At 39.9% G+C, this 13,471-nt stretch overlaps 1 protein-coding gene across 1 annotated transcript in view; it reads right to left on the bottom strand.

The window, feature by feature from the left end:
* The window catches only part of XRCC2 (X-ray repair cross complementing 2), a 75,401-nt gene extending 66,024 nt beyond the window's left edge, over nt 1–9,377 (bottom strand). Inside the window, exon 1 of the mRNA XM_037835763.1 lies at nt 9,244–9,377. Within this exon, the coding sequence (XP_037691691.1) occupies nt 9,244–9,282 (39 nt within the window). The 5' untranslated portion in view covers nt 9,283–9,377. The remainder of the gene's footprint in view (nt 1–9,243) is intronic.
* Nucleotides 9,378–13,471: the final 4,094 nt, after the last annotated feature.

The following is a 13,471-nucleotide window of genomic DNA, read 5'->3' as shown; positions in this document are numbered from 1 at the left end:
GCAACTGGTGTTAGAAGTGAGGACGGTCTTGGGGACCTCTGAACTCTGCAGTTGGTCAGAGTGAAGGCAGTCTTGGGCAATGCTCCCTAACTTCACACATACCTACCATGCTTCTGTTCCATACTGAAATACAACGGTTTCCTCTACAATAAGCATTTGTGTGATTATTTGAGTTGGACACTAAACTAGTTGCTTCTTTCATGGAACAATATTTTATTTGAAAGAGTGGCTGATGGATGTGGCCCTCTCTCTCTAGCTAAGCCAACTTGAAAGGTGAAATCACTGCCCTCCCCCCCACATGGGATCAGACACCCAGGGGAATGAATCTCCCTGGCAACGTGGAATATGACTCCCGGGGAGGAATGTAGACCTGGCATCGTGGGACGGAGAACATCTTCTTGACCAAAAGGGGGATGTGAAAGGAAATGAAATAAGCTTCAGTAGCAGAGAGATTCCAAAAGGAGCCGAGAGGTCACTCTGGTGGGCACTCTTACGCACACTTTAGACAACCCTTTTTAGGTTCTAAAGAATTGGGGTAGCTGGTGGTGGATACCTGAAACTATCAAACTACAACCCAGAACCCATGAATCTCGAAGACAGTTGTATAAAAATGTAGCTTATGAGGGGTGACAATGGGATTGGGAAAGCCATAAGGACCACACTCCACTTTGTCTAGTTTATGGATGGATGAGTAGAAAAATAGGGGAAGGAAACAAACAGACAAAGGTACCCAGTGTTCTTTTTTACTTCAATTGCTCTTTTTCACTCTAATTATTATTCTTGTTATTTTTGTGTGTGTGCTAATGAAGGTGTCAGGGATTGATTTAGGTGATGAATGTACAACTATGTAATGGTACTGTGAACAATCGAAAGTGCGATTTGTTTTGTATGACTGCGTGGTATGTGAATATATCTCAATAAAATGAAGAAAAAAAAAAAGAATGGCTGATGGACAAACTATCATTACATAGACTGGGATTGAGCAGACATTTTATCAAAAGTGATCCTGTCACTTCAAGGAAAATAATTGACATAATTGTTGCCAATGACAAATTTTGAATTTTGGAAAACCTCTATCCACCACTGTGTGACAGCTTCCTGATACTTAAAGACCGTCTTAGTGAAGTCAGTGGTGATCTTAATGAAAGTGATTTTTGGATGATATATACAGAAATGTGTCAGTATTTGAAGATCTGAATAACCCAATGAACCAATATTTTGAAATGACCAATGCATGATGTCAAATCATTCCTAGGTAAAAGATCCACTCAAAGTATTAGACAGACCAATGGATTTCACTGTATGAAATGTTTGTTGACATTATGTTAGATTCCACGCTGCAATCTACTTTTAAGAAAACTATTACTTGTCAAATTTTGGTCTAATATCAAAGAAAATTATCCACATTATCTGAAAAGATCTTCAAAGACTCCTCCCTTTTCCAGTTACACATCTGTGAGAGGCCAGATAGCCCTAATATGCTTTAATCAGAACACCGTAATATAGCAGATTGGATACAGAAGGAGAGATGAGAATTCAGCTAACTTTTACTAAGCCAACATTAAAGAGATTTGCAAATATGTAAAACAATGTTACTATTCTAAGTTGTTTTGTTAAAGTTATTTTTCATAAAATTATGTATTATTTATGATAATATTCAATGGTTTATTATTGTTACTTGGGCATAAATGTAAATTTTTTAAATTAAAAATTTCTCAATTTCATTGATAACTTACATAAACAAAATCCTCAATAATTTTTAAATGTGTAATGTAGTCCTAAGATTAAAAAGTATGAGAACCATGAGATGGAAGATTGAAAGAATCCAGGTTGAAGGAGAAGACTGAGAAACTTTCAATGACAAGATGGAACATACGATACAACTATAAAATATTTTTTAAAAGCATGTATAGAGATGAATAACAACCTCATCAGAATGGTTAATGTGGGACATTATATACTTCAATTGTTTACTCTGTCATTGATTAACACATTTAAGGAAACCTCCCCTCTGAGAATGCCTTGTAATATAATATTTAAGAAAGTATTATAATTTTATTGACAACTTTTGAACAGAGGTGGTATTATTCCTTAGTTACCTACCTTACTCAGCCAATTTGGAAATAACTTTCCAGTATTATTTTAAAAATCACATTTATTCTCAAAGGATGAAAACTCTCCACCATTGAGAATACTCATATCAATGTTCTACAATGCCCAAAGTAGAGGAGGTGTGCCAGTTTGAAACTGTTTTGTACCCCAGGAAAGACTACGTTCTGTAATGTAACCTTTTAGGGGCAGATTTATTATGGTGGGATCTTTTGATTAGGTTGTTTCCATGGAGCTGTGACCCACCCAAATGTGGATGAGACTTTTGATTAGATTATTTCTGTGGAGGTGTGACCCCACCCATTTACGATGGGTCTTGATTAGTTTACTGGGGTCCTTAAGAGATCTCAGGGGCTGACACAGACCCAGATGCCTGGAGATGCAGACAGTAAGACGTGTGGAGATACTAAGCTAAGAGATGAAGCAAAGAGTTTGCCCCAGAGAAGCTAAGAGAGGATTCCTAGATGTTTAGAGAGAAACACTTTGGGAGAACAAGCAAGGATACACAGGAACTGAGAGAGAGAAACTAAGAGAGACAGAAGCCCAGAGACATTTAGGAGAAGGTCATTTTGAAACACAACCTGTGAGCAAAGGAGCAGCAGATGCCAGCCACATGCCTTCCAAGCTGACAGAGGTGTTCTAGACACCATCAGCCTTTCTTCAGTGAAGGTAGCCTCTTGTTGAAGTCTTAGTTTGGACACTTCTATGGCCTTAGAACTGTAAATTTGTACCTGAATAAACCCCCTTCATAAAAGCCAATCCATTTCTGGTGTTTTGCATAAAGGCAGCTTTAGCAAACCAGAACAGGGAGTAAACATACCTCCTAGAACTTGGAAACAGATTTACCCTTAGATTTAAATTTACAAAGAGTGAATAATATTAACAATTTTTAGAAGTCAATTTATGAGAACAAGATATCTTTCAAACCTAAGCAGAAAATGCCCTAAAAATCTGACATACACTTGATTGACTGTAATCGAAAATTATAATTAATAATGTTGTCTGGATTTGGGGCATGTTCTAGTTTGTTAATGCTGCCAGGATGAAAATACCAGAAATGGATTGGCTTTTAGAAAGGGGGTTATTTGGTTACACAATTAGAGTTTAGGCCATAAAGTGTCCAAGGTAACACATGAACAATCAGGTACCTTCACTGGAGGATGGCCAATGACATCCAGAAAACCTCTGTTAGCTGGGAAGGCACATGGCTGGCATCTGTTCCAAGTTCCAGTTTCAAAATGGCTTTGTCCCAGGATGTTCCTCAATAGGCCACAGCTCCTCTTCAAAATGTCACTCTCAGTTGCTCTTGGGGCATTTGTCCTCACTTAGCTTCTCCTGAGCAAGAGTCTGCTTTCATGGCCATCTTCAAACTGTCTTTCATCTGTAGCTCCTCTCTCAGCTCCTGTGCATTTTTCAAAGTGTCCCTCTTGGCTGTAGCAAGCTTGCTCCTTCTATCTGAGCTTATACAACGCTCCAGTAAACTAATCAAGGCCCATACTGAATGGGTGGGGCCTCACCTCCATGGAAATTATCCAATGAAAGATCTCACCCACAGTTTGAGCGATCACATCTCCATGGAAACATCCAATCAAAAGTCTCCAGCCCAATCAAAACCAGTAAGTTTCCTGTCCACACAAGACTGCATCAAAGATTTGTCCATCCAAACCAGCACAGGGCATGAGTCAAAAGAAGCAAGATATAGTCAACCTGGAGTTTCAGAGGGGCAAAGAAGAATTTGTTAAGTATCCAGGGTAAAGGGAAACCAAGTAAGTGCTGCTTCACACTGACAGGTGAATCCTTTTAGGGAAGATTGGTGATCTGAGCTTGATGATAGTAGCCATTCAGATAATTCAAGCATTTCTTTTGATTCTCTAAGCAATTGTTTGATTATAATTTGGTTTCTAAGACAGATTTTTCTAACTAGGAAAAAATACAAAGCAGACACAGAATTTTAGCCTATTTGGAAGTTTCACTAATCACTGTAAATTAATAGATTCAGTATTTGATTATAAATCAGTATCTGCTAGGTTTTGTAATCGTAATAGGTTTCTAATAGCTACTACTATTGAGTGCTTACTGTATCAACAATACATACTTTTAAACATTATCTCTTTTAATTGTCACATTAACCCTATTTGTTATTATTCTATTTTTCAGATGAGAAAACTAATAAATGCGGAGACAGGATTTAACTGAGATCTTTCTGACTCTTAATTAGAAGTTTTCTACTTTGCTAGACGTTAGCATCAGTATCACTGAGTCTGATCAAATCTTGAGTATAGGAACTAAATTGAGTTTTTGGACCTATTAAGCTGAGGATCAAACCAATCTGGAGTCCTCTCTAGGCAATTATCTGACCTCTCTCAAACATCTCTATTAGTACTCCTAATGTCAACAAAGAGCCTTAAATGTTTCCAGCCTCATCATCATTATTGGAGCAAGGATATAGTTGGCAAAAACGTATCACTCAATTATACAGATATTCATTGGTAAACATTAAATGCAAGCCAAGTGTGTTCCAGGGACTGAGCTAGGTGGTGAGGAGATAAAGATGTGGCCAGACAAATTAAGCACTGGCTGTACAGTACCCAAAAGCACCTGGAGGAAAAGAGGCTCACTTAGTTGGTTTTGTTAACAGAAAAGAAAAAGACAAAAGTAGCAGCAATTACCTAGCTCCCTATTCTCCCCACCAACCTCATCCCTACTCTACTCCAAAGTAATACATTCTTATGAGCTAGGCAGTCTTCCTTAGGATCTTCAGACAAATATGGCAGGCATAGCAGCTGAAGTTAAATTCTCATCCATGACTTAAACGTGTTGGGCTTCTAGTTTTTGGATGCTAGGCTTGCGCCAACATAAAAGTCATCAAAGTTAACCTGGGTTTCAAATTATCAATTAAATAAGTAAGGTTTTAACTGTAGCAGCTCTTATCCCAAGCTGTGGCTCTAGCCTTAGAGCAAAGGTCAGCAAATAGCAGCCCATAGGCCAAATCCAAAATCCAAAAGTTTAAAGTTTAAAAATAAAATTTTATTGGATCACAGCCATGCTCATTTGTTTACATATCTATGGCTGTCTTCATATTTATAACAGCAGAGTTGAGTAGTTGCAATGGAAACTACACAGCCATGCAAAACCTAAATATCTGCTATATGGCCCCTCACAGAAAAAGTCTGCTGACCCATTTTAGAGTACTAACTTCTCTCCCTCAACCTTGCTGAATACATGAACATCAGAAGCAGAACCACTTCTGATTAGATCCAACTTCTCTAAGGATATTTCATTAAAGGGTCTACCTCTCTCTGAGTAGTTTCTTCCCAAGAACTGATCAAAGTATTTGCCTAATTACTATTGACACATAACTTCATCTTATTTAAGGAGGAACGTGTAGCAACAGGAGAAATTGAAACATTTCTCTGGTCAGGTCATGCCAATCAGTCCAAAGTTATATAATTCTCAACATAGCTACTATCTGAACTCCAAATATAGCAAGACATCTTTTTCTTTGTCCAAGAAGAGAAAATTATAACAATATTCTGTTAAGAAAATCCTTAATAAATAGGTTGACACTGTTCTACTTTTCTTCTCAATTAAAAACGAGATTAATTACATACAACTTTCTTGTACCTAAGCCATGCTCTGACTCTGTGCCTTTGCACATTCAGTTTCTTTTGCCTGGAAACTTTTTTCTCTATATTACCCATTTATCTAATTCTATTTACCCATCCTTTAAGTTTTAGCTAAAATGTCAACTCCTCTAACAGACTTCAGCTTCCCCCTCTGAAAATGCACAGAACTTTCTACACTACTACAACTTTTTAAAAACATACCTGTCGAGATAGATAGATACAGCTAGTTAGCTAGATGGATGGATAGATAGAATGATATGGCAAATGTGGCAAAAGTTAAAATTGGTGGATCCTGGTATCTGAGGGAGGGGATATGTTGGAGTTGTCTGTATGGGTTTGGATTATTTTTCCAACTTTCCTGTAAATTTGAAATTATTTCAAAATAAAAAGTTTAAGGGGGAAAAAGCAACCAAAAATCACCTCTTGCCATAATTAGACTAAGCCCCTCTCAAGGGCAGGGAGGGACCATGATCTATTCACTTTAAAAGTCTTAGTGAAATTAATTAAAATATTGACTGCTTTTATGCCAGGCACTGTGGTAGGTGCCTTCACAAGCATCTTAATTAAATCCTCAACAATCATGCTCAAACGATGAACCTGAGGTTTATGGAAGTTCATAACTCAGCCCCAGACTTTCTCCTTTCTCATTCTAAATCTCTTCCTAGGTGGTCTCTCCACAACCAAAACTTTGACAACCCCTTCTAGACAAGTGACTCATTTCTAATACCTCACTGCTCTCTTGACATCTCTGGTAAAACGAATGTCTCAAAGGCACTTTAAACTTCACTATTCAAAATCAACCTCCAGCCACTGCCCACTCCACCTTCCAAATGAAAACCACCTGGTCCTATTCCAAGGTTTCACTACTTGAATGACACCATCAATCTTATGAGCCAGAAACTATGGTATTATCACAGACACCACCCTCTTCTTCACCTGCCATCATCAAGTCTTATCTAATTACCTCCTAAATATTTCTGAATCTACACACATCTTCTTATTTCCATTACCACCATCTTATGTTCAAGCTACCATAATTTTTCACCCAGATAAAAGCAAAAACCTTCTGCATCCACTCTGAGCCCTCTCAAATTCACTTAGAAGTACTAAAGTCACAGTAATCTTTTAAAATTGCAAATTTGATCATGTCACTGACCATTTAAAGACTTTCCATGGCTTCACACTTCATTACTATCAAAACAAAACTCCTTAACATAAGGCCTTGTATGATTTGAACCCAACCCACCTCTTCAGCCTCCCTCGCACCACATTCCCCCTACTCTGACAATGCCAGTCACACTGGCTACTGTTTAATCCTTCAAACCACAGGTCTTTTAACATGCTGACAAAATATTCTACTTGGAATCTTCTATTCCATCAGTGCCTAGTTACGCCTGCTCCTTCAGATCTTAGCTTAAATGTCACTGGGAAACTTTCCCTAAGTAGGTCAAAATTCCCTAGTATAACCTAATACAGCACAGTTGAAATTTTAATTTGTTTCTGTGATTTGATTAATGTGTGCCTCATCCACTAGACTACACTTTATCAGGGCAAGTGTAGGGAATTGAATCATGCCCCCACAAAAGCATGTTAAGGTCTCAACCCCTGGTTCTGTGGGTGTGAGCCCATTTGTAAATATGACCTTTGAAGATGTTGTTAGTTAAGATGTGCCCCAACTGAGTGAGGGTGGGCCTTAATCCAATATGGCTAAAGTTCTCACAAGTGAAGGAAATTGAACTGAGAGAAGACTCCAGAAGCAGTCAGAAGCTAGAAGTCAACAGAGCCCAGAAGAGAAAGGAGAAGACACCTCCATGTGTATTGCCACAGGACAGAAAAGCCAAGGAATCCCAAATTTTGCTGGCCAGCCAGAAGATACTGACCCCGGGAGGAAGCAAACCTAGTCTCTGAAACTGTGAGCCAATAAATTCTCACTGTCTAAGCCAACCCATTGTATGGCATTTGTTTTAGCACCATTGTACCCCCAGCACACTGCAGCGTAGACACACAGCAGGTGCTCAATCAGTATTTAATGAATGAAATATAAGAAGTTAAATGTCTTCTTCAAGGTCACAAAGCTAATAAATAGAAAAAGCTAGGATTTGAAAGTACTGTCTTTGGAGTTTGTGCTCATCACCACAAATCGGCACTGTTTCTAAAACTCGAGCATGCTCAGAAAAATAAGAAGTGCTCAATGAAAATACTTTTAAATGACTAAGTATACTATCACCCCACCAGGTATAACAATGCTTCTATAGGGAAAAGCATCCAGGATTCAGTTGGAGATACTAGAAACACTCATTCATTTAGAATACAGCTCCGTCTTCCTTCCCCATGCCCTTCCGCCAGTATAAAAGATCCCTCATGATCCGCCAATACCTATTTCTCAAGGTTTACTTCCCAACACTGTTCTCTCTCAATGCCTCTGTTCCAACTATACAGAAGTACTTGCAGTTCCCCCAAATAAGCCACTGTCCCTTAACTCAGAATCCTGTAATTGCTACTCTCTTAATGCCAGCCCTTCTTGCCAAAGCAACTTCACATGTTCCTTAAAACTTCAGTTCAATCATCTCCTCCTCTAGTAACTCTTCCACTATGCTATCCTCCCCCCAACCCCTACCGTGTAGCATGCTTTTCCTACATAGATGGCCATTTTTAAGTCAGCCTTCCTTACCAGTTCTTAAATGGCAGAAGTTGTAACTTTTGCTTCTAATTCTATCCCTTAACCAGTGGTTGGCACAAGTGCTTAATACTTGGCTAAATTCCTCAATAAATTCTTTCGATGTATCAAACGGCTTGTTGTGCCTCTGAAAGATATTTGCGTTGGAAACGTAAATTTGGGATAGCAACGTCTTGATGCCAATAAGCAGACATCTGTAAACTAGAGGGAGAAAAACTACAGATGCTAGAAAAGCTACTATAAGCGCTCCAAATTAACGCGATCCATCCCTTTTCCTAGCTTCTCTTGTGTATCATACCATCTTCAACTGTAGTTAATTTGTGACAGGTTTTATACCATAATCTCTTTGAAGAGAGATACCGTATTTTACTTGCACCAGTCTGTGCCCATAGTAAGTCCTCAGCAAACGCATATTTTATCTATCAGTAATGACTTTCTCTGGAGTGAGCGTTAGGCTTCCCATTTCGGAGGACCGCCTATTCCTGGTACAAAGGTGAGAAACTGTGCAAGTTGCAAGGACCGCTAGTGTCTGGGCAAAGCGTACCTTTCCACCCCTTCAGGTCAGAAGGAAGCCGCAGAGTGAAGGAGACGGTCGGTGCCTGAGGACGTCGCGCCGCCCTCGCAACCACCCTGGCAGCGCCCGCCCTAGTCGCCGTCTGACCTGTTCCGGAAGCCGAGAACCGTCACGGCCTCAGCCGCTTCCCGGCCTCTCCCAGCCTTACTGGTTCCCTCGAGTCTCTCCTCACCCAGCGGACCTTGTTTTCATCTCCCTCACACCACAGCCCGGACCCTCGAGTGTTCCTTCCCCTTTTTCCACTCGGCGGCTCTCACCTCCGTCCCCGACTCAGCCCTTTGGAAGTCACTACACATCGTCCCGGCGACTTCACGGACCAGGGACTCAATTTTCCCGCTACCAGCGCCATTTACCAACAACCCTGGTGCGGTAGCCAAAGTCACACCCACTAGCCAACAGCGCTCGGGAAAGTGAGCATGCGCACGACACCAAAGCTCCGGCCCAGGGCGCCGAGGCAGGGAGCATGCGCAATAGGGCTTGTGGGCAGCCGGCCGGTAGCGGAAGAGACCTATCTCAGCACAGCGCCTTTCCTGGCTAAAGTGAGGTTATACTTCAGTCTCCCTGCCTCACCACCTCGGGTCTCCTTGGTTACCAGACAGCTAGTGATTTCATTTTCTACGCTGTCATAAACTTCCACCCGTTTTTATTAGATGAAAGTAGCAGCATGTATTTTTAGTTTTTACGATCGAAAATTAACGAGCAGGCTTTTATGTCTATTCTTGGGTTAGAAACCTATGGCTGTACTGTATTTCTGATTAAAGGTTAATTCTAGAAAAAAGAACACTAGACTAAATTTAAAGAATTACAACACTGAGACTGTAGTTTTGCCAGGTTCTTTTTAGGGGTGAAAGAATTCTATTACCGTTGACATTCAAGTGTCGATTCATTAACTATATGTATATTTCTTAGTGCTTACCATGTGCCAGACGTTGTGCTAAATTCTGGGGGAAAACTGAGTTTGGCACTCTCCCAATTCTCTTTTCTTGTCGTTACACTTTTGCACCTGTGTAATTAAGAAATAATGATTTTAATGATAGTTAACACGTAATACCAGTGTATACCAGGCACTGTTCTAAGTGCTTTATATATAATAACCCATTTAATCCCCACTGTCCAGTGAGGTGGGTACCCCTGTTTTACAGATGAGGAAACTGAGGCACAATTTTGGCTCATATTACATTGTCAACCACATTGTAATGGGCTGATACATTATTGGGAAATTGGGAATTGATGACCGTGATTTTAGACAATTTGAACAAGCTTGGCTGTGAATGAAGAAGATAAAATAGTATCTAGAAAAGAAATATGGAATCAAGGAAGTGTTTGTTTAAGAAGGCAAAGACTTGGGCATGGTTAAGTGCTGACAGGAAAGAACTGGTAGGGACTTAATGGTCAAGGACATGATCTGAGAAAGGACACTTAATGGATACGTAAATATGGAGGAGGACCTGAACTCCAGAAGGCATATGTCTTAGTTTGTCAGAGGAGCTACTATAAATACCACACAGTGGGTTGGCTTAAACAGTAAGAATTGATTGGCTCATGGTTTTAGAGGCCAGAAATACCGAATCAAAGGTGTTGGGAAGGCCATGTTTTCTCTTGGAGTCTGCAGCATTCTAGTGATCCTTAGGATTCCGTGACTTGCATCCCTGCCTCCATCATGTGGCAATGTCTTTGGTCTCCTCCTGTGACTTTCTCTGACTTCTTGCTTCTGTGGCTTCTGACTTCTGGTTTGCTGTACTGACTTTCCAAATTTTCTCTCTTTATAAGCAGTAATACAGCTTAAAAACCACCCTGATTCTATTTGGGTACACCTTAACTAATAATAACATCTTCAAAAGGTCCTATTTACAAATGTGTTCACACCCACAGGAACGCGGATTAAAATGAGGTACATGATTCAAACTGCCACAGTATGGGAATTAGCCTTAGAAAAGGGCTTCTCTTCCTTTGTGACCAGAGACAAGAAATCGTGAGTGGGTGCTGATGCAGATAAATTTTGAGATGGAGAGGTCAAAAAGTTTGAGAAAGTTCTAGTCTGAAGGCTTATGTTTTCTAGTAGAAAGTGAGGTCATGATCAAAAACTTGCATTTAATTCCCCTTTTGAAAATTAAGGTCTGCAACCAGTCAAGTACCTAAATAATGATACTGTATCTATGGGCTCTGCTAAAAATCTTCCTCAGAAAGCCATTCTTGGTCCATTCTAGTACACAGAGGAGTGGGCAATAAAAGAACAGAAGTGCTATGCTAATATACAGTATGGCACTAATTATTTTAACTAGGAAATTTTTCCTTGAGGACTTATCTATAATTGCATTTAATACTCAACATATGTTAGTAGTATTTTTTTTATTGCAAAGAGCTTTTCTTCCTAACTTGGTTGTAATTTTCTTGAATTCCAAGACAAATCTTCTGAATTCATGATGGACTTTGATATCAGATATACCTAGAATTTTTTAAACCTGGTTCTGTCTGTTATAGTCATACCTTGGTACTTGACTGCTTTGAAACTTGTTGAATTTGGTACTCAGTGCATTTTGATGTGAAAATTTTGTTCCAGTACTCATTGTTTGTTTGGTACTTGATGTGCAAGCTAGAATTTGTTGGTATCAGTTGTCTCATGACTCGCTATCCTTTCCAGCTGAAGCAAAGGGTCACGTGTTAGTCATGCAGTAGTTCTTGCCCTATGCACATCTTCTTGCAGTCTTATCTTAGCTTCTGTGGTCACTTTGTGTATTTTTGCACTTTTTTTCATCATGGGTCCTGAGAAAATGAACAGTGATAGTGCTGAGCAGAAAAGAAAGTTACTTCGCACCACCGTTGAGCAAAAGAAAAAGAAATAATAGGCAAATATGAGAGCGGTATTTGCATTACTGATCTTGCTAGGGAATACAGTATGCCTAGAACAATGGTCTGCACTATAATTAAGAATAAAGAAGTGATAAAAAAGGCTGATGTTGCAAAAGGAGTTAAAGCAGTAACAAAGCAGCGTTCCCAAACACTCGAGGAAGTTGAAAAGCTGTTATTAATTTGGGTAAATGAGAAGCAGTTAGCGGGTGAGGGTATATCAGAAGCCATGATATGTGAAAAAGCGAAAGTGTTGCAGGCCGAACTTTTGAAAACCTGGGACTGAGTGATGAGTGTTGAAGTTTTTAAGGCCATTCACGGATGGTTTGATGATTTTAAAAAGAGGACTTGTATCCATAGCATCGTGAGGCATGTCATGAAGCCTGGCGAGACAGCAAGTTCTAATAAAAAGGCTGCAGGTACAAAGCGTACAGTTGTGCAGGATAGTATATCTTTGGGCCAGTCCATGGGTTTGGAGGTCGATACTGCTGATGTTGAGGAGTTAGTGGGGGAATATTGTGAAGAGCCCAGTACTGAGGAGCTGTAGGAACTACAGAAAGAGCAGCAACAAGAGGTGGCCAAAGATATTTATTCAGTTTAGGAGGAGATAAGGGAGGACGTCCCCAGTTCCTTGATAAAAGAAATGTGCGCAAAATGAGCAGAAGTTCAAAACTTTGTGAGAAGCACCATCCAGACAAAACTCTAACAAGCAGAAATATGAAGTAATTGAATGACCAAACAATTTCACATTTTCAAGGAATTCTGAAAAGAAGACAGAAGCAGTCCTCATTGGATAAGTTTTCAGTGAAGGTGACAAAGAGTGTGTCAGAGCCTGTGGTGCAAGTTGAAAACAAGCAGAAAAGAGAAAGAACACCTGAAGTGCCAGTGCCCGATGTTCTATTGGAGGGGGACTCTCCTTCCAAGCAACACTCCATGTAACCTCTCCCTCTCACCACTCTCCTCCCACCATCCCATTAGGCCATGGACTCTTCTCAGTACAGTAAAGTGAAGTTTTTATTTTATTTAGTCTAAGTATTTAATAGTTAAAGTAATGATATACAACCGTATCTTTTTACATATTGCCTTTAAATTGTGCATTGTCTTTGGTTTGGGAACACATTAAATCTATTTACATTATTCCTTATGGGAAAAATGTGTTTGTACTCATCATTTTTGATACTCATCATGTGAGAAACAAGCATTATTCCCAAAAAGGAATAAATGCTCACCCGATTGTGGAGAAGAAAAGTATTTATTCACGATCTTGCCAGCCAAAATGTGGGGGTTGGCCCCCAGAATAATAGACCCAGCAGTATTTATTCCCTACACCTAACTGCAAGTCCCTCCCCTGTTTCTCCATTGGCTGGATATTTCAGAGGTTACATTCTATTCGACAAGCCTAACTAGCCCACGCAAATTTGAAACATGCAGCCCACCCAAATTGGAAACTTTTGAAAAAAAAGTCTCCTGTGCAAACTTGGAACATTTGAAAGAAGTGTCCACCCCTCTTTCCTTTGTTCTTGAACTGCAGAGCCAGTCTGAGCTAGTTTGGTAACAACTTATGAAGCTGTTTAAGGAACCTCCTCCCCCCCCCCCCGCCAGTCTCCACCTTGCAAGGACAGTGGGCGGATAAACAGG

Source organism: Choloepus didactylus, chromosome 5 (assembly GCF_015220235.1).
Source record: "Choloepus didactylus isolate mChoDid1 chromosome 5, mChoDid1.pri, whole genome shotgun sequence".
Classification (NCBI taxonomy): domain Eukaryota; kingdom Metazoa; phylum Chordata; class Mammalia; order Pilosa; family Megalonychidae; genus Choloepus; species Choloepus didactylus.
Note: the sequence above shows the minus strand (reverse complement) of the source record. Positions and strands in the feature narration are given on the sequence as shown.